The 23,072-nt window shown below is 36.7% G+C and overlaps 1 protein-coding gene across 1 annotated transcript in view; it reads right to left on the minus strand.

Moving 5' to 3' along the window:
• Nucleotides 1–23,072, minus strand: part of LOC127975250 (CUB and sushi domain-containing protein 3) — a 244,953-nt gene that overhangs the window by 195,666 nt on the left and 26,215 nt on the right. The window contains exons 3-4 of the mRNA XM_052579149.1: nt 18,357–18,469; nt 2,021–2,215 (exon numbers count right to left, since the gene is read on the minus strand). Coding sequence (XP_052435109.1) covers nt 2,021–2,215; nt 18,357–18,469 — 308 coding nt within the window. The remainder of the gene's footprint in view (nt 1–2,020; nt 2,216–18,356; nt 18,470–23,072) is intronic.

Raw genomic sequence — 23,072 nt, forward strand, 5'->3', positions numbered from 1 at the left:
TTAAAAGCAGTAAAAGATTACCAAAAGGAATCAGACAGAGTAGTCGTTGGTCTAAACACCTGACTAAATTAGTCCCTTGTTCACTGAATCAGCTCAAATGGCACACTCACTAACCAATCTAACCATCTTTCATCTCCAACTGCAAATGAACCTGAAATTGGTACTGCATTTGAACCATTACTTTGAATTGTTATCAATGTAGAAAGATGTTTTTTGCCCACAGATGGTTTGGTTACAGAATCTACTGTACCAACAGGTGTTAACTGACAACAGGCGCAGAACTCAGCCAGGAAGGAAACATACCGTTATCAGTGTTAGCAACTTCTGAGTTTACTCAAATCAAAGAGTTGAATTAGTTTGACGCTGCAGACTTCAAAACCAATTTAACAGAAATTCATAGCCTAAATGGTGAGTCAGAAATACGGTTTCTGTCTTCATTCAGCCAACTAGAAGCTACTGAAGCAAAACTAATAAGATGATGAGAGGCTATAATACATCAAACATGTTTGCTGGTTTAAATGCTTTTCTTAATGAGATCTTTTCTACACCAAAAAGTGCCTTTCATCGATATGTTTTGAGCCCTGCTCATCTTTCATTAAGCACAAATGATACAGCAGTTCTCATTTTTCACATATCCAGGGGATGTAGCATATTTTATCTTTATTCAGTTCAATCATGCGTCATATTCCAAAATGTAAAATGCTACCCACAATACCTGAGTGCACTTCAAAGTTTCTCACGCTGATAATTAAAGCAACACCTAAATTATTAACTGTATTTCACACACAGGCATTTCCCACTGGGGCGACTCACGTTTGATTGCGCCATGCAAAAGAAGACTAATGCAAAAGAACTGCAGGATTTTACAGCAGGCAGGCGCTGCAGAACACTTCATAAATCACCATATCTAAAGCAATCCCAGAAAGACAAATGAAAAGCAGAGAGAATTTTAAGCACAATACAAGTTAAAAACAGCATTCATTTGAAATTCAACAAAACAGAATAATATAAAAGCCGCATATATTACAGCCAAAGCCCGAGTACTCCAGGCTTACAACAAAGTAACCGGATTCATTTTTGAGCCAACATGCTGCTTACAAAAGAATCTGTGGCCCCCGAAAAGCATTAACTTAAAATTTAAGCCACACTTTAAAATATCTGAACATCAATGTATTAGATAACAACATACCACAGCATGTGCCATTTTAAAGAATAAGAGTGCAAGAAAAACACTTCAGAAGTTTAAAATTAGCATTTGGATACCCTGTGGCTGTCAAATGGTAGTGTAACATCTTAATTCATATGATGAATTTAATCTCTGGTTCCTCTATTAAAACACCTATGTAAACTTCTGACCTCATATCAAATAAAACATCATCAAAACACAAACTGGTAAATATCCAATATATTTGTGATTTTGGTATCAGTCCAAAAAGAGAGATGTGATTTAAAAACCTGGAATGTTTGATTCAATTCTGTGAATCAGAACTCTGATCCAATGATTACAATGATTTAATGATCATTCACATTAAAAAGTCCAATTATATGCTTAACTATTACTGTCTACAATTAGGTATTGTTATATTCATGAACCTAAAAGTAAATTAAAGCATTTAAAAAATGTTCTTTGCATTTCTTTTTGGAACCGATTGATCGTAGGCCTCATTTAAGAGCATTTACATAATTATTGAGATATATTTTGCATATCATGAAACGACTGAAAAACAATCAATATTGTTTGAGCTGTATCGCTTAGGCTTAGTTGGCTAAATGTCATTTCTTAAAAAAATAAAATGAAATTAGTTCGGAGAAAAGCTTGTGCATCATTTGTTTCCAGAAACCAATTGATTTGATATTTTAACATCTAATGTAATGACACTGAGATATTTTAGGAGTGTCCAAATGCATTAATGCCCTGTAATGTTCTACAGAAGCTCATCCTCAAGCAACCAAGAATCCAGACAATGAAAATGAGCTTCTTAGTGCAAGTTTCCCCAAGTGTCAATCTGTCACTTCTTACCTCTGCAGATGGGAATAGGAAAATCCCACACCGCTACATTAGACGTGCTGGTGACACAGGTCAGCTGTGCGTGGCCGTCCAGGGTATATCCAGCCACACAGTGATACCGGATTCTGTCTCCCACATTGAAGCTTGTTCCATTCAGGACTCCTTTGGCAGGAACTCCTGGATTCCCACAAGAACTGCTTTGTAGTTCTGAGAAGAGACAAATAGAAGTTGCCAAAATCAGACGTAGTAAAGCGCCAGTTGATGAGCGCAGTTTTATTCTTAACGCATTGCTGATTCTGCTAGTTACAACCAGCCAATTAGAGAGATGCAAAGCCTGTATCCATCAGAAAACAATGAATAAAAAAAACTTAATTTGTGCAAGGAACCAAAAAGGCCACATCCTACTGAAAAAAAAAAGATACAATCAAAAAAAAAAAAAAGAAAAGATGATGATGATGTGTCAAGAATGCAGTCGACTATCCTTACTTATTTCTCAGACATCTGACGTTGGACTAATATTCCTGTTTTGACACATTTGTAATCCTCAGGGACACATGTCTGGATATGATATGTTAAGCTTGCTTATCTTTGATTTAAACCAGCACACATCCACTCTGAGGACCTGCCACCATCATGAAATTCAATTTCAATCCTCAGTCGACTTTAGACACACTGCGCTTCCCGTTTCAGACTGAGAATTCGGACAATCAGCTGATCAAAATTAATCAGTTATGATTTAAATTAACTAGTCACTATAAATACCGTCTCGCCCAACAGTATGTGCTGTATTCCTAAGTGAATATTTTAAAGAATGCAAAATAATGTTTTTATTTATTTGCAGTTTATTAAGTAGAATATTGCCTGCTATGTAAAGTATTCTGAAAACTAACTAATAGTATTTGAAAATAATTTTATTTAAAGTTTTATAACTATTATATTTTTACACACACACATACATACATATACATATATATATATATATATATATATATATATATATATATATATATATATATATATATATATATATATATATATATATATATATACAATTGACTTTCTATTGCGGGAAGCTGCCTCCTTGTTATTTCTGACATATAACATAAAACAGAGCAATGCCCAAAAGCTGTTATGTGACAAGGAGTACAGTCAACATTTTTTATATATTACGTTTTTGTAAGCGGTCGACCCACAAAAAAAAAAAAATTATAATAATAATAAAAAAATAAGACCGCATTAAAGAAACAAATAGTTGTAGATGTCGGGGTATTTCATATTGGGCTGTTCAGTTGGATCATTTCTCAAACAAAAGGAAGGTTAGGAAAAGGGTCACTGACAAAGACCAATACAATTTAGTTTCTTAATATATCTCCTCCTCTCAGATTCACATTGGGTGTAAAATAATTTTTTGACATGGTTAAAAATAATGAATGGCCTTGTCGCCGATTATGTTTCCCTCCAGTGGGCGCAGTTCTCAGAGTAACGACACGTTGCGCTCTACTTTTGTGTCCTAATCTCTTGTTTTTTTGGGTCGACAGTTAAAAAAAAAAAAAATGTTTTTAAGTTTGTTTACTGTACACCTTGTACATACTGTAGCAGCTTTTAGGCATTGCTCTTTTGTTTTTGTTGTAAGTCAGATAAACAAGGAGGCAGCTTCCCACAATAGAAAGTCAATGGAGAGCATGGATTGTTTTCACCCCCATTGGGCGTAGAGGTTTTCAGATTATGACGTGGGTCACACTCTGTCTCTACACCATAGAGCCCCCTTCCTCAAATCTTACCCTGGAGGTCCAATGCACTGCAGAGTTTAGCTCCAACCCTGATTAAAGTCACCTGTCTGCCATTTTCGAATGATCCCAAAGGCATTGACTGACACTGATTAGCATGCTCAGGTGTGTTTGATTAGGGTTAGCGCTTAACTCTGCAGGAAAGTGGATCTCGAGGTCCAGATTTGAGGATCCCTGCCATAGAGTGCATTAGGGATGCAACGATACCATTTTATCAGAACTGATCCGATACCGAAAATTCTGAGTATCTGCCGACACTGATCCAATCCGATACCAGCTGAGTTTTCTTTTAAATCAATGTAGAATTTCTATACTTCTCTGTGTTGTCTGATCACCACTGTTTTGTGTTAATCTCAATCTACTGCATATACACAACTTCATTTTAATGAAAAATAACAAATGAAAAAAAATATCTGATCATAATCTATGACAAAAAAATACTATTATAAACTTGGTTAGTGGATAATTCAGCAGCAAGAGCAAGATACTCTAGATTCTAGAAAAATCACCGGTGCACAATAACCTTATAAAATCAATTGAAATATTTTATTTACAAAAAAAAGTGAATAAGTCTAAATTCTGGTCAAATGTTACACATTTCTCTTTGTATTGTTGTAAAATACATTCATGAAAAAACAAGTCCTATATACATTTGCATAATACATACACATATACATAATAGTATCTGCACAGCATGTGAAGAACACAACAAATGTCTTTTAAAGGTCCTTACAGTTTTACATTAGAAAGTATAATGCACTTTAATGCATTTCACTAATGTGCTTCTGCATTAGAATTATGCAAGTATAAAAAGTGACCCTTTAAAATCAGCAGAAGTGCAAAATTACAACTTGAGCAGATGATTTATAGATGCCGTTTAGCATCTAGAATGATATGGCAGTGCATTTGCTCCCTAGTACACAGTCAGTGAACCATTAATTTCATCTCAATTTGTGCTCTAAAGTCTTAGATTTAAAGCATCTTAAAAACCTGTCACTTCACACCAGCGAGACCATTATCTCCATGTCACTCAATGAGACAGATCCTACTTTTCTTAATCTACCTTTAACAACAGAGCGTGCACTTTGGCAACAACGCTTTGCGCAAACATGTTTTCCATTCGGTTTGTGACTGGAAGCTCCCTTGCTTAAACAAAAGCAGCTGAAGATGATCAAATGCTGCTCGTGACTATCATCGCTCACTCTCTATGTTTTCCTACTGTATGTGTCTATCTGCATAGGAACACAGCACATCTGTCAGCTCATCTCCACTCGCATATAGTCCCACCGAGCTTTACGCCCATGATCTGGGGTAATGGAGGCATTCCTGTTCATTACGACAGGTTGGACTCCGTGGCTTTCTATATTATGACAGTCAAATAAATGGCCTGGAGTGGAAATGAATCAGACTTAGTACAGAAAGTGTGTTGAAGTATTACCTTTTAGAGAGTATTATTTATTTTTCTTCCCCTGTTCCAAAGAAGCAATTACAAACCTGCTCCCTCAGCAGACTGAAAAAAAAAAACCTCAAATACAAACAGAGAGATGACAAAGGCATCTGTTTGATTGTGCTACAGAGCTCGGACTGATGAGCAGGATACTGGTGGAGTGCGACATTTGGAGTTGGAAATTACTTTTTAGATAGAGGCCATTTCTTGTAATTGCTACTCAGGATTTGTGGAAATACAAGCCTACTGATGTGAAATACAACAAGACACTAGTTCTTTTTTATGGGGTAGATTTTACTCTTTTGTTGTTGGTGTAAACATTTATATTATCCATCTATCCATCCATCTATCTATCCATCCATCAATCTATCCATCAATCCATCCAACCATCCATCCACTAAACTGCATAGGCCCAACAATACACTGCTCACTCCAACCATCCATCAGCCTATCATCTATCCTTCAATCAATATATCAGTCTATTATCCATCCATACATAATCAATTGCACAGGCCCAGCACTCTACAGCTCCATTCATCCACCTATCCATCCATCCATCCATCCATCCAAGCACTAAACTGCATAGGCCCAACAATACACTGCTCACTCCAACCATCCATCAGTCTATCATCTATCCTTCAATCAATCTATCAGTCTATTATCCATCCATCATGAATTACACAGGCCAAAACATATACTACTTCATCAATCTGTCATCCATCCTTTCATCCAATCTATCACTCATCCATTCATAAGTTGCATACAGTAGGCCCAACAATACACTGATATATCCATCTATCATCTATCATGAATTGCATAAGTCCATCAATACACTGCTTTATCAATCCATCTACCAATCTATAATTAATCCATCCACCTACAAATCTATCCACCAGTCTATCATTCATTCATCAAAAATTGCATTGACAACAAAATACTGCTCCTCCATCCATGCAGTCGTTCCATAAATCCATTCACCAATCTATCATTCATTTATCCATACATCCATCTATGAATCATCCATTCAACCATCAATCCATCCATCAATCTAACGTTCATCCTGTCATTCTATCAATCATGTATCCATCATAAATTGCAGACACAACAATATACTGCTCCATCCATCCATGTAGTCATTATAAATTGCATAAGCAACAATCCATCTACCAATCTATAATCCATCCATGATATTGATCCATTCACAAATCATTCATCAATAAATCCATCCACCAATCTATCATTCTTCAATTCATTCATAAAAAATTGCATGGACCCAACAATACACTCCTCCATCCATCCATCTTTAAAGTTAAAGTTACGTGACATACAGCCAAGTATGATGAAGTATGCTGCAGCGCCCAGGGAGCAGTTGGGGGGTTCGGTGCCTTGCTCAAGGGCACTTCAGTCATGGTATTGAAAGTGGAGAGGGCGTTGTACATTCACTCCCCCCACCAACAATCCCTCCCGGTATGAGACTCAAACCTGCAACGTTTGGATTACGAGTCGGAATCTCTAACCATTAGGCCACGACTTCCCCTTAATTGCATAGCCCCAACAATATACACATTAACAACGAAAATATAACTAACAACATGAGTGGCTTTCGATGGCTGCAAGCTTTATATTCATATGTATCTAGTCTGGGTCATAATTTCTTTCACTTCGCGTAGGATGAGAGGATATCCGGCAACCTGTTCATGCTGGCATCGATCTTATTTGGCTGGCTTCTCCCTAGTTACTAATGAATTTTCGCTAAAATACTGTATTATTGGACACATAACAAATGACATGGGAAATGTTTTCCCATAATAAGCCTATTTTGCTGATGATGACCCCTCAGAAAGACCTGCAATGCAACAGCTAAAAACCACAGGAATACATTATAACATCCATATTTCAGACGATGATCAAATCAAAATAGATGACATTCAAATTTATTATTACACGTTTCACTATACAAATGCACACACACAAAAACACTTTTAATAGTTCTAACACCCACGTAACACCACTTTTATACAACCCAATGGATTCCTTACCAGTGCTTACCTACATTTTAGATCACTGAATATCCTGTTTCATTCAACGTCACATTAGGTAAGTAAAATGGATTGCAAACCCTGTTTCATCTTGATGATTCACTACACACGGGTATGTGGCGGTCACTGCACACCACTGAAGTGTCACTCCACAGATAACTATCTTAGAAACCGCTAAGATTTGGTGCGCTCAATCCTCCTGTGTTTACCTTCACATCCACCACGGTGGCCTTTGCAACCAGCATCTGATTTATGGAGAAGGAGAGTGTTCTGTTTTACCTGTCATCACTTAACATGACAGCTTCAACAATAAATACAAACATAAACATGACACATAAGCATGGCATGTGGCCTGTCATACCTCCAGCCCTCGTGACAAATGACACCTTGCTGTCATAATGAATGCTGTTTGGTGATCTGCATTGACAGTTACTGTGGAAGCACTAGCCTGTCTGTTGCTGCCAATGTATCCAATAATGTTTTTGATTCAGTACAACTTAAGCTCAATGGACTGAATCTGTGACCTGCTGTCAGTTTGAACAGAAAAAAAACTGGCTTGTGCCTCAGCATGAGAAAATAAAAGGACCCACATTATAGGTGGTTTTTAATTTGATACAATACACTTAGGGCCCTATCATACACCCGACGCAATGCAATGCAAGGCACATCGCAAATGTGTTTGCTAGTTTCAGTCCGGCGCCGTTCGCATTTGCCTGTCCAGCGCCATGTTGTTTAATTAGCAAATGCATTTGTGCCCATTTGTGTTGTAAAAAATAGATGTGTTCAGGCGCATTGTTGGCACATTGCTATTTTAAGGAGCTGAAAATAGACTGCGCCATAGACCAACTCAAACTTGGTCTAAAGTTTAAAGTCAATGGCGTAATATTTTTTGTTATTAAAAGAGCGCAATGGTAGAAAATGCGCCTCTGGGCGGGTCCATGGTGCGCGTTGACTTTGCTTATTACACACAGGGATGCGCATCACACAAACATGCCAAATATTAAAAACAAAAGGATTACAGTGTAAAAGGATATTATTGTGTAGGCTATATAAATATAAAATGTACTGATGGATAGTCATTGGAATTACAGTATGCAACTTATTTGCAATTCAGCCTATTACTACTTATAATGATGAATGAAATTGGCGAATTAATTTTACATTCATGACAATACACACACATTTTACGCTTGAGAAGCATTCAGTTTTTCCACCAGCAAATTCCACCATGTAAATAGCGATCCACCATGGCGCTAGCGCATCTCGCTCTTAAAGGGAATGGGAGATGACATTTTGGTTGGTTTATTGAAGCTCATTAAGAGAATAGGGACAACCCATTCCAAAAATGCGTGCGCTTTACACTTTGCGTTTAGATCGTTAAAATAGGGCCCTTAGTGTGTACGTACATGCATGCTCTTATATTGTACTTTCAATAATATTTACTTTTATACATTAAAGAATCAAATCTGCATCTAAACCCTTTTTGCTATACAGACTTATAATATAAGTGCATTGCAGTAAACACAGATGTTTTGCCTTCCAAAATTGCGGGATGTGTCAAAATAATTTTTCTGTGGTAATCGCCAGCATGTCACAGAAGCTGTCAATAGAGCTTAACTTGTATTGAACCAGGGATATTCTTTTCAATCAGAAACAGCTCAGATAGATTCCATTGAACAGAGAGAGCCCCTTGCGACTGACCCCAGCTCTCTTATTATGAGAAATGGCCGCTATTTTGATCCCCCTTTTGCTTGCTGGAGATGTTCATAATAGCTCCCAAAGTGTCTGGGAAAAGACCACCAGAAACACTATAAGGACACTTTTATCTCAAATCAGAAAATAGGACTGCCATTCTCAAACTTGAAGCCTTCATACTTTTATTTGTAACCATAATGACCAATAAATACAATGATAAGGTCTATTAGATACATTTAACAAAGTTAAAAAACAAAAACAACAACCTTCTGAAATGATTGTTGATTAATTTGGCTCAAAAATGTATGTAAAGTTGAAGAAGGTAACGTTAAAGAAAATTCTATGACAGGTCTGATGTTGATATTTTAAAGAATTTCAATTAAATATGTTAAACAATAAATTTATAGATAGAAAAAAGAAAGATGTGTCTTTGTAATGTTTTTTTTATATAAATTCAGCTCAATAATGTGATTTTCAAAGTCAAAGTGAAACAGTTCCTCATTTTGTACTGTATTTCTGGAATTGAACTTGATATAAAAAATGATATTTTAGAAAGAAACCTTTTAGGATTTCAAGAAAAATTTTAAGATTAAAGTTATTTTTAAGAGATTATAAAAAAATAACATGACTAATGCTGACATTATATAATTTCAAAGTTCAAAGGAAAAAACGCATATTAATTAAGTGCATGAGACAAAAATAGACTTTTAGATACAAAGTGTGCCAAGAAAATATCCCCCACTCCATTACAACACCACCAGCAGCCTGAACGTTGAGACAAGGTAGAATGGATCCATGCTTTCATGTTCTTTATGCCAAATTCTAACGCTACCATCTGAATGTCACAGCAAATTAGAGAAATGGAGACTTATCAGATCGACCCATAGTTTTTCCAATCTTCTATTCTCCAATATTGGTAAGCCTGTGTGAACTGAAGCCTCCGTTTCCTGTACTTTGCTGACAGGGGTGGCACCCGGTGTGTTCTTCGGCTGCTGTAGACCGTCTGCTTCAGGGTTCGAAATGTTGTCCGTTCACCTTCCAACAAGACAATGACTCTAAGCACAAAGCTAAAATAACAAAAGAGTGGCTTCATAACAATTCTGTGACTCTTCTTGAATGGCCCAGCCAGACCCCTGACTTAAACCCAACTGAGCATCTCTGTAGAGACCTGAAATTGGCTGTCCACCAATGTTTACCATCAAACCTGACAGAACTGGAGAGGATCTGCAAGGAGGAATGGCAGAGGATCCCCAAATCCAGGTATGAAAAACTCATAGCTGTATTTGATCAAAAGGGTGCTTCTTTTTTGAGCATCCATAACCAACCTAACACAGCAACACAACACCTCACCAATCACGTGAGCCTTTGGTCTACCTACCAGACCAATAATAGGCAGAGACATTGACCTGTTGGAAATCAATTATTATTTCTGCAATTCTGTTCCTCTCATGCTCCAGGATTTACACATATCGCCTTTAATATCTATTCTCAAATAAAATTATATACATTCATGTGCCTGAACTGAGCTCTAAAAGTACAGTAGGCAAACCGCTGAGGTAATTATCACAGACTGATCCCAGGAGATGAGCCATTCATCCCTCTATACATCTAATGACTTTTGCTGCCCTTGAAGATGATGGAAGTTTGTCAGAGCATCTATATTGCGAGGCTGAGCACACTTCAGCATACAGCAATCTTTCCCTGGGAGCGTGTCACGAGTCCTGGTGCAATCCAGAATTATTGAGCTGTTTTTACATACAAGCAATCCGCAAACACCACCAAAATCCTTCACAGGATCCACAGGGACGGGGCCACCAGGAACCCAAAGACACGCAGATTTCACAGGTCACCAGAAAGCATAATGTATTTCAGAGAAGCAATAGGCCACGAGCAGCAAATTTCAAAGGTTGCAACAAGACAAAAAGTGCTTCCATTTCTGCTGTGCTTTCGTTTTGCTCACATTTCCTTAAACGAGCGATCTTTAGTCATCCCAGAAAATGTTTCCGAATCAATGTTTTGGCCTGTTCTAGCATTTAGATGGCTAGAGGCTCTGCAGGAAGGACCGTTAATGGACGTTGTGATGGCCGAACATTAGCATGTTGATCATGACATATGGTATTTCCAGAGTCACTGGCATTCAATTGAAGGGCAGAAAGAAAGGTTGAGGTTTTGCATCTAACTTCATACTCAGAAGCTGACTCAGACTGGATGGCGATAGACACATTAATCAAAGCGCATGCACTGACTGTCAAACATGGTTTCAGTTGTTCCGACATGACGGAAAACTGACAGGAACCAAAATGAGATTTCTTTTCCCCAGTGTGAGTCCATATCTCTCTCATAAATGTTGAATCACTAGCACATTAAAACCACTGGACACGAACCAATCCCTTGTTATTGCTGCTTGCTAAGACTCATGACCCTTAACCCCTCACTGTTTGCACTAAGGACACAAATTATACCTGAAATCACAAGGCTTGTTGTGTGTTTTTGCTTTTTTTTAAAGGATCAGGCATAAAAATTTGCCTGGTGGACCCAAAACACCCTAGAAATTACCCAGAACATGCTACAAACTGCACTAAATAAATCAAAGACAAAGGTGGGTTCTTTTGACTCACTGACCCAATGTTGGGACTCATAAAACTCCAATAATATCAAAGAGACAATCACCCAAGATCTACCCCAGATACCCTAGCAACCACCTTGCAACTACCTAGAACACCCTACAAACCATGTCAAAAAAAAAAAAACACACAACTTTTACTAATAGATTAATTATGTTGCAACCCAAAACTGTTCATTGAGATTTTAACGGATTGGACATATCATTTCACCTGGTGGTCTAAAAGACATCCCAAAACACCACAGAAACTTTGTAGAACATCCTACAAATTGCACTAAAAATCATGAAGACAAGGTTCTTTTGACTTAATGACCCATGTTTTGACTCAGAAACCCTCAACAATGTCAAAGAGACCTGAGAGAAATCACCTAGAATCCATTCAAAATGCCCTACCAACTATTTAGAACACCCCTTCCCTACACTTATTCACTTATTAACCCCCAACATTATCAAAGAGACTTGGGTACAATCATCAATAAACCATCTAAAATACCATACAAACCTCCTGAAACACCATAAAAAACCATGCAAAAAAAAAATATATAAATATATATATTATTTATGTTAGGATTCATGAATATCAAAAACACCCCATATAAGCTGTTCCAAAGCATCAAAAAAAAAAAAAAAAAAAACTCTGGTGGTCACATTTCCCTCATTGACCTGATGTTGGGACTTATAGGCCCCAAATAATTATCTAAATACTTGGGGGCAATCACATTGAAACCATCCAAGATACTCTAGCAAAGACCTAGCAACTACCTAAAATACCCTTCAAACTATGCCAAAACACAAAACATCAGAGACCTTGTGGGCTCTTTGAACTCTATATTAACCTAGTTGGGACCAATAGACCTCCAAGAATATTACGGTGGTCAGCAGACTTTAAAAATCTTGGCAATAATCATCTATCAACCATCCTGAATACCTTAGCCACTACCTAGAACATATTACAAACCATGCCAAAAAAAATGAGACCAGGTGGGCTTTTTTTACTCACTGACCCATGTTGGGACCCATAGACTTCGAATAAGTTTATGAGGTCTTGGGGGAAATCACCTGAAAACCAACCAAAATTTACTAGAAACCCACTAACCATGCCAAAAAAAAAATCCTAGAGACATGGTCGGTTCTTTGGACACATTAACCAAACCAGATGGGACCAATAAAGCCAACAGACTTAGCAATAATCATTTATAAACTATCTAAAATACCCTAGCAACTACCTAGAACACATTACAAACCATGCCAGAAAAATCATAGAGACCAGGTGGGATCTTTGGATTTTGCACTGACCAAAATAATGTTGGGACCAGTAGACCCATGGTGGTCAACAGGCTTTACAAGTAAGAGACCTGGCGATAATCATATAACAACCATCCAAAATACCCTAGTAATATATCTCCTAAAAATGCTCAAAGCAGCCTCAAATTCTTCAATTTCATATGTCAATCTGTGGAAATTTATGACGACTAGAATCTCAGGCCCTCTGGAGTGAAATAACCTGCAGGATTAATATTCCGAAACCCATAAAATTCAGAAGCACATTAAACACAAAACCGTTAGCCAAAGCCCAGGCTGGTCAATGGGACTGAATAATTCAGACTGTAAAGATGGAGCAGATGGGGCGGCATGCTGTGGTCAGGTCAGGAGGATAACAGGTGGAGAGAGTGATGGAAGATGGTGAATGGTTGAGAAGTGACAGTTGCTGAGGGTGTAGATGACCGAGACGCTCAGGGTATAGATGACCCAGACACGCGCAAACTCAACCAATCATGGCAAGAGGCTGAAATAAACTTGATGGCACAGCACAACATCTGCTCAGATATTAAGCATCCCCTTTTTGGTGAACTAAGATATTTGGGCTGAAATAAGTGATCCACAACTAGGCTGACCAGAAACAGACAACAATAGTGTTTTTAAAGCGGACATATTCAAGATTCAAGATTTTTATTCGTCACATACACAATTATATAGAGCATATATAACCAGCAGTGAAATGTGAGTCAGGTCCGCTCCATGGACAGTGCAATTATTAACCCTCATGTGGTGTTCGGGTCAATTTGACCCGGAGAAGATTTTCTTTTTCCCGAAAATAATAGTTAATGTTATCGCTTTGGACTGAAACTTAGTGACTTTGTTCCCAAAGGGTATAACTACAATTAAAAAAAAATGGGAAATTTTCTTACTTTTTTTGTGGGGGTTTTGTTACCTTGTTACACCTGTGGTGTTCCCGGTCAAAAATGACCGGCCTATAAAAAATAGCTCATAAATCACTCATTATACCATATTTTCACCCAATCTTGGATTCAATCTTTTTGTCAACTTGTTCTCTTTCAATTAGGACTGGTTTTATATTTCTGTTTGCATCTGATTAATCGTGGGCCTCATTTATCTGAGAGTAGGCATCTCGTTTTTTGAGTAAAAAACAAATAATTTATGAGTAAATTTGGAAATATGAAAAAAAATTATGAAAAAAATGGCTACTGTTGATCACACTAGTCTACTCCAATGTTTCACCAGGAATTTTGTTTTGAAACTTTTGTTTTCTAAAAAATATGGCACATAGTCACACTTGTGGTGTTCCCGGTCAAAAATGACCGGCCTATAAAAAATAGCTTAGAAATCACTCATTATACCATATTTTCACCCAATCTTGGATTCAATCTTTTTGTCAACTTGTTCTCTTTCAATTAGGACTGGTTTTATATTTCTGTTTGCATCTGATTAATCGTGGGCCTCATTTATCTGAGAGTAGGCATGGTCAAAAATGGTCACAATGGCCGACAATTGAAAGTGAATAGGAGAGACTGAAAATAACAGAACAATTTAGTTTTCAGGAGCATGTTCATTATTTTCATGTACACATATGTGCATATGTGCTTGCAAACATCGAGCCCTTGGACCTGTGCATGTATCGATACATTTATACACACGCTACCCAGACACACACACGTTAAAACACACAAACTTTTTTGAGTATTACACAAGGAAAACCTTCAGGAGGAGGCTGTTCCTAGAAGAGCTGGGAAAATCCATGGTGAGCCCCCTGATACAGAGGCGCCAAAATATACCCAGAGCACTGCCCTCTGCTACATTGGTGAGAGACATACAAACACCAGAACCAAGTCCTTCAGCTGGCACAGGCAAAGGAGAGAAATGAAAGAGATGCACTTTGTGTGCCCCAAAAGATGTGAAAACAGGCACTGTCTGTTTCAAATGCAGAGTGCACATTTGCAAGGCACATACATTAAACTGTTGACAGTCATGTGCATAAGTGACACAAAATGACCAATTGCAAGTTACCTTAAAAATGCTTTTGTTAGTCACTTGCATGAGTTCACACAGAGACAGTCACAGTTTCTTATTTTGGTTAGTTCATAATTTGGAAAACTGAAAGAAAATGAACAGTATTTGATTTGTATTCTCTATATGACAGCGTTAATGTGTTTATTTTTTGTATTATACAATGGTCAGTATTGTCATGGAACAGCACAAGTGTTACTGTGCTCCCCTTTTCTGAAAAATTAAAGCATTTCAAAATACAAGCCCTGTGTTTTGTAATCTTCTACATTCACTTTCAATGGTCGGCCATTTTTGACCGGGAACATCACAAGTGTGACTTTGTGCCATTTTGTACAAAATAAAAGCATTTAAAAAAAAATTCCTGGTTAAACATTAAAGTAGGCTAGTGTGATCAACAGATGAAACTTTTTTTCACCTTTTTCACAATATTGACAAAATTAATAACAAATAATGCTTTTTTCACTCAAAAACTGAGGTGCATAAGCTCGGATAAATGACTCCTAAAATTAAATAGTTTGAAAATTAAATGCAAAACCAGTCCTAATTGAAAGATAACAAGTTGACAAAAAGATTGAATCCAAGATTGGGTGAAAATATGGTATAATGAGTGATTTCTAAGCTATTTTTTATAGGCCGGTCATTTTTGACCGGGAACACCACAAGTGTGACTTTGTGCATTATTTTTTACAAAACAAAAGTTTCAAAACAAAATTCCTGGTGAAACATTAGAGTAGACTAGTGTGATCAACAGTAGCCATTTTTTTCATAATTTTTTTTCATATTTCCAAATTTACTCATAAATTATTTGTTTTTTACTCAAAAAACGAGATGCCTACTCTCAGATAAATGAGGCCCACGATTAATCAGATGCAAACGGAAATATAAAACCAGTCCTAATTGAAAGAGAACAAGTTGACAAAAAGATTGAATCCAAGATTGGGTGAAAATATGGTATAATGAGTGATTTATAAGCTTTTTTTTATGGGCCGGTCATTTTTGACCGGGAACACCACAGGTGTTATTGGGTTTTGAACACCACATGAGGGTTAAAGAATACAACACAGATGAAAATATACATAAATATAGCTATGAAAGAATGAAATAAAAGTAAACAATAAAAATATAAGAATAAAATACAAAAAATATGTATATTGTAGAATTAAATATAGAACACAAAATAATGTGCATGAATGTAAACTGTAGTCTTAAATATTAAGATACACACGAATGTCAATGTGAGGTAGTGAATGTCTTACTCATTAAGTGAATATTAAGTGGTGACATGTTAAGAGGCTGGTTTTGGGTTTAGGAGCCTGATGGGCTGGGGGATGAAACTCCTCCCGAGTCTCTCGGTTTTTGCCATAAGGCTACGGAAGCGCCTACCAGATGGCAGCAACGTGAAAAGATGATTACTGGGGTGGATAGAGTCCTTGATGATTTTAACAGCTCTGCTTTTGCAGCGTTTGATATAGATGTCCTGCAGAGAGGGGAAAGCAGACCCGGAGATTCGCTCAGCTAAGCGCACAACTCTATGCAAGACGTTGCAGTCTTGACTGGAGCTGTTCCTATACCACACTGAGATACACTGAGTCAATACACTTTCTATAGCCCCTGAATAGAAAGTTTTCAGGAATGCTGGTGAGACAGTGAATTTCCTCAGCTGTCGCAGATGGTACAGTCTTTGCCTGGCTTTATTAACCTGTGTTTGAATGTGTGTAGTCCAAGTCAGGTCCTCGGAGATGTTTACACCAAGGTACTTGAAGCTGCTCACCCTCTCCACAGGTGTCCCGCTGATCATAAGGGGTGTATAGGGCTGCTGCAGTCTCTTCCTGGAGTCCACAATCTGTTCTTTAGTTTTGCTCCCATTCAGAAAGAGACAGTTGTCCTGGCACCATGACGTTAATTTCTCTACCTCATCCAAGTATGCGGTCTCATTATTGTTGTGAATGAGGCCAAGAACCACAGTATCATCAGCAAAGTTGATAATAGATGTGGAGCTGTGCGAAGACACGCAGTCATGCGTGTAGAGAGAGTAGAGCAGGGGACTCAGGACACAGCACTATGGGGCTCTTAAGTTCAGGGTGATGGAATTGGAGATGTCCTGGGCTAGTTTCACCACTTGAGGTCTTCCAGTGAGGAAATCAAGAATCCAGTTGCAGAGTGAAGAAATCAGACCGAGGTCCATGAGTTTGGAAGCTAGCTTTATGGGGACTATAGTTTTAAAAGCTGAGCTATAGTTGATAAATAGCAGCCTTACATAGTTCCCGTTATTGCTGTCAATGTGTGTGAGAGAAGAGTGCAGGGTGTGAGAGATGGCATTATCTGTGGATCTGTTTGGGCGATAGGCAAACTTAAGAGGGTCTAAAGTATCGGGGATGGAGGAGCAGATGACGTTTTTAACCAGTCCCTCAAAGACTTTCATGACTATTGATGTGAGGGCAACAGGACGATAGTCATTCAGACAAGAGGGTTTATTGTTCTTAGGCACAGGGATGGTGACAGATTTTTTGAATGAGGTGGGAACCACCGATGTAGCAAGAGACTCTTTAAAAATGAGAAACAAAAAATCTGATTATTTTTTTCTTGGCGTTTTAAAATACAGTATGATGCACCACAGAATTCAAAACAAAACATCCATAAAACTCAGCACAGGATGCTCTGACTCAGGTTTCCTTCACCTTTCAAGCTATTCAGTCTTCAAGCAACACTAAATGATTTTACCATCCGCCTACTGGACGGCCCATTTGACAATCTGTCTATTTATTTGTCTTTCTCCTAGCAGCCCACATCCTGAACAAGGAACTAATAATCATCCAGAACACACTAGTAATACTGTAGCAATCATTCAGGACACCCTAGCATCCACCTAGTAATCCCCTCACAAATAAAAGCCTCAACAAAGAACTAGCAATCACTAGGAACAACCCAGCAACCACTAAAATACCCAAGCAATGCCCTAACGAATTAACACCCTGAACAATGAACTGGCATTCTAAAACTAACTAAAATTATTAATGGATGGGGCAATGCAAAATATGCTTGATCTGACAGAGAAAATAACCCAAAAGTAAGCACTGTTACTCATTTAAAAAAAAAAAAAAAAGAATGTGAGCCAATCCTAACAGAGATATTTTACATAGAGACCCTACACTAGCAAAACCAGTCTTTCAAAACTAGTTTGACTTATGAAAGAAACCTTGACTAATATATTACAGTGTGTTTTAGTGAGAAAAATGTACAGACTAGAATTCTCCTTTAGTAATAGTTATTATTAGAGTATTAAGGAATGAATTCATTGCTTTTCACTTCTCTATCTTTACGCCCACTGCCCTGCTGTCAAACACTTATGAGATGAAAAACTTTTAATTGACCGCTACAGTGTGCAATTTGCATCTCTGAACTAAAAACCCATGATAAATAGAAGAGAGAATTAAAGGATGTTTTTCCTCACCTTCATAATATATTTTAAATCCATGGGCGCTTACAGCAAAGTCGCTGGTAAGACGCAGGGAAAATATGGATCCGGTACTTGTGACGGGCGCTGGCACCTGAAATCCTGTTAACCTGTATGAGAAGAGAGAAATCTTATTCATCCGGACAGAAATTGGTGAGAGGTTTCATATAAATAAACATTATAACTGGTCATTGCCAGAATGCATCCAGACCTTTGCAAACAAATAAAAATACAAATAAATAATAATAAAATTAATAAATTATTTAATGCATTTAAACAAATAAACAAAGAATATAATTTTTTTTTCTCCCTCCATTCAGAATAAGAAGAAATACTTTGATGCAATCATTTATTTGTATTACATTTCCCCTTTTTTTCTTATTATTGCATTGCTTTTTAATTTCCTTTGATCAAATTTACCTTTTCTTTTAATTTTAGGGTGAAATGTGACTTCTTTTTCAAAATTCACCAACACTTCATGCAAAACAAGCATGTCAGGGCTGAAATGATAAAACAATGACTATAATATTAAAAAATGTCTCAGAAAATTTAAGTTAGTTCTGAGACAAGAGCTTGCATAATTTGTTTGCAAAAGCTATTTGGCTATTTGGCATATTATCCAATTCAAGAATTCATGCATTTTTATGCAAGGCCAAAAAAGCCCAAATACTATTTTGGCCCACTGTGTTTTATTCTTCGTACATTTGACAACCCTATATCCCAGGAGTCGCGCCGATTTTACACCTTTTGCCTACTCAATTCTGCTTTACACAACAAGACATAAAGAATGAGTCATTTCTTCCTATTTCATAAGAACTCATCCAAATCATTGTCTCTGTATCACAGCCAGTCCTGCTTTAACAGGATGTGAAGCTCTCTGATATTTGAAACTTGGAAAAGATCAATGAGCCCCAACGATTTGAAAATATAATTTCACAAAAGTACCATCAGCATTCGGGCAGCAGCTAAACTGTGATAACCGCAGTGAGTTCAAGATAAGAACAGATACTTGTGCACTTGATGCAATATGAATAAATTCCTAACACAATTGAAATCCATTAAATTACATTATTTTTTGAGTGACACAGAATGACGTGATTATATCCATTTAATTACATTGTGAAAAGACAATGTAAGGTTTGATATACATATCTGAAGATTTTTTTTATTGTGATCAGTCTTGAAGACACCCTCAATCTCTACTTTTCAAACGAGTCGTACAGATCGTGACCAAATGTGTTCTGTTACCTCCGTATGTAAACATTTCAACTTTTCATTCAGCAGGCAGTACTTTTTAAAGTTTTAAAGTGGTAAAGAATCATGGATGAATGAGAAATTAAAGTGGTATTAAAAGGAGTTATTAAAAGCGGAAGTGGAATGCGCGGACACAAAAAGTACGTTTTGGGAACGGGTGCACACCTAAATGGCTGATAATACACAAAACAAAATTCTAAATGTCCATCTTGGCAAGTATTTATGTAAACAAATGTGGTTATGTCACATTCGGTTTTTATGTGAACATAAAAATCTGGGAAAAAATAGGATGTTTGTCAGTATATTAGATCAGAGTTCTTAAAGTGACAGAAGTCTAAAAACCTCCTGGTGTCTCTATCATTAATTTTAATCATAACACAATTTGCTCTTGACCAAATAATTTTTGTAGTTCTCATAAAAATCAATGCAGGCTATATTTTATTCACACAGTCTAATATTTTACATTTGATTACTTTGAGTTTCTGTAATATTTCTTAAATTAATACTACAGTTACACATTTTACATCTCTTGTTTTTGTTCCATTGTATTTATTTTAATTTACTTATTTATTATTTGTTTGAATGCATTTGTTTCTTTGTTCTAACTTGTCTTCAATAAGCTTGATAGCTCTTTACTTATGTAAATTATAGGGCCTACTAGTTTTTACTCCTCAGAAACATGCAAAACAGTCTTAAAGACCAATGTGAAAAACAATTGTGATGCAGTCGTGGATCGTGATATAATAGTTTTTGTCCCATCGCCCATGACTAGTTTGACATCATGCACTCTGATTAATTTAAGACGTGTAATAAGTGCAATAAGTGAAATATCCATTTTGATTTCGTGTTGATTAAATATTAATCTTGAGCATTTCTTAACCAGGTGCACATTGAAGGCCATTTCAAATGACTCACATTAGAGCTATTTCACAAATGTCACATGTAGCATTGACATCCACATGACTGCATCATAACATGGTGATTTTATGTTGCTTGGTAGCAATACAGTGGGAAGTGTAAACCATGAATAGTATTTGACAGCATAAAGGGTAAAAACTTGTATTTGACCTTCAAATAAGTAAAAATGTAACTGCTTTGATAAAACAAAGAAAAGATGATCATTAAACATGGGTTCACTAAATGTTGCTGTTTCAGGATGCTATTGGTCAATTTAAATAGGTTCCATTAACCAAAGTTAATGTTCAACTTTTTTTTTCAAGTGAGACTTTTATATTATATTTCAAAATCCTGAGTAAATTGTATATTTTATTATAGAATGACCACAGCATGTAAAAACAATATATTTTTCAATTTGTGCCACTTACACACACGTATATGTATACGTGCATGTGCAGTATACAGTGTGTATAGTATATTTATATTTATGTATATATGTATATCTATATACACAGGGAAAGCTACAGCACACACAATTTTCTGCACCTAGTGACACCAAAATGAACCTTGGGCACTGATATAACATTTCCTCAACCAATGACTTGAGGAGTATTGAAGATGTCCGATTGATGGTTTTAAAAGTGTTTGAAACCTGTTTGAAAATAGGTTTGTTATTATTATTTTTTTTTACAATCTCTCTGCTCTTCTTGCCCACATTCATTCAATGCATGTTATGCAATAATTCATCAAAATGCAATAACTTTTTCCACATATAAAATTACTTTTCTACTGATAGGCTACAGAAGTGGGAAAAACAATATTAACCAGTAATAACAGACTCCAACTATTAACAATCCAATCAAATCGCAATGGATAAAATGTGTTATGTCCAGACAAAATTTTTGTTTCGCTCTGAAAATATGTCCTATGTCCTGGTGCAAATGTCATTTTGTGTTCCCTTTAAGATTACTTATTATTTAAGACTCTTAGAAATTGAATTATTGGAAAGTCTGTGCACCCCAAGAGCTGGAGTTAATGATTTGATGAGCACATCTCTCACCTGGCCTCAAGGCAATTAACAGAAAATGTATAGTTAAGTCCGGTGGGATATTAAGGAGGCTGAGGGAAACCATATGTAAACATAATGTGTGGTTAAGCAGAGGTCACTCAAAGTGTCACGTAAAATCAGCCTCAGCCTGTGGATGGCCTGAATCGACAGAAAACTGGACCAGGCTTTATGCCCATTTTAAACCACAAAGGTCACTAAGAAAACCAAACCTGCTACATGCCCGCAATAACACTGTTAATTGTTGTTTGTTTTGAAAAATAAACCTTTTGAGCCTGCGGACAGCCAACAGATCTAAGGGATTAATTACCACGAGTGAAGAACAATCAAACGCTGGAGAAAAAAATGTGAATTATTCCAAAGAGAGTGCCAATAAGAGATTTTGGGTCTTATTGGCTTTTGCTGGCTGACTGTGAGTCAGCATTCACACAAACAGACACGCGCACACACACACACACAAACGTTTACTTCGCTATCTGAGAGGACACAGAGTACATTTCTACTATATACACAAACACAGCTTGTGCTTGTGTGTGTGTGTGTGAAGAGTTCCGATGTAAAAGCTTCTAAAAGCCATCAAATGAGACAACAATAAGAGAGCCATATATGTGTGTGTGTGTGTGTGTGTGTGTATCCCATTTCACAGATGAGACCCGAACATCTTGATTGCTTTGACAGCAATGAGATTAAATAGAAACTGTACTTAGAAAGAACAACATATACATATATACATATATCATTTTTTACTTTTTTGGCTCTCCAAAATTGAAAAAGCTTTAGGCATGAAAAATTCTTGAGTACTGAGTATCGTTTGTTTCTTAAACTTATTTGGAAAAATGTTTTATTACATCACTTACTCACCAATGAATCTTCTGCAGTGAATGTGTGCAGTCAAATGATAGAAACATCACAATAATCCACGGATAATTCACACGTTTCCAGTAATCATTCAATGGCTTGTAAGAAACAACAAACATATTTTTTTAGAACTGTACTGGGACTATACTATTCTCTTCTTATTCAAATGAAACTTGTTTTTTAGACAGAAACAATGGATTGAAGTTAAAAATGTCTTATTGATGGATTTGTCTATTAAAACATGCAGCTTTTCGATTCACAGCATGTTAACTGATGGACTGGAGTGGTGTGGATTATTGTGATGTTTTTATCAGCTGTTTGGACTCTCATTCTGATGGCACCCATTCACTGCAGAAGATCCATTGGTGAGCATTGGTAATATAATGCTTAATTTCTCCAAATCTGTTCTGATTAACAAACCAACTCATCTACATCTTGGACGCCCTGGGGATGAGTACATTTTCAGCAATTTATTTATTTATTTATTTTTGTGAACTGCTCCTTTAAGATGAATTGCTTGTTGGATTGAAGTGGCTTTTTTCTACATGAATAAATGTAAATGCTGAAGAGTTCATAGTGATGCAGCAGTTCATAGTTCTGTTTATAAATGGTAATCAAGCTCCAAAAAGACAATAAAT

Source organism: Carassius gibelio, chromosome B16, assembly GCF_023724105.1.
Source record: "Carassius gibelio isolate Cgi1373 ecotype wild population from Czech Republic chromosome B16, carGib1.2-hapl.c, whole genome shotgun sequence".
Classification (NCBI taxonomy): domain Eukaryota; kingdom Metazoa; phylum Chordata; class Actinopteri; order Cypriniformes; family Cyprinidae; genus Carassius; species Carassius gibelio.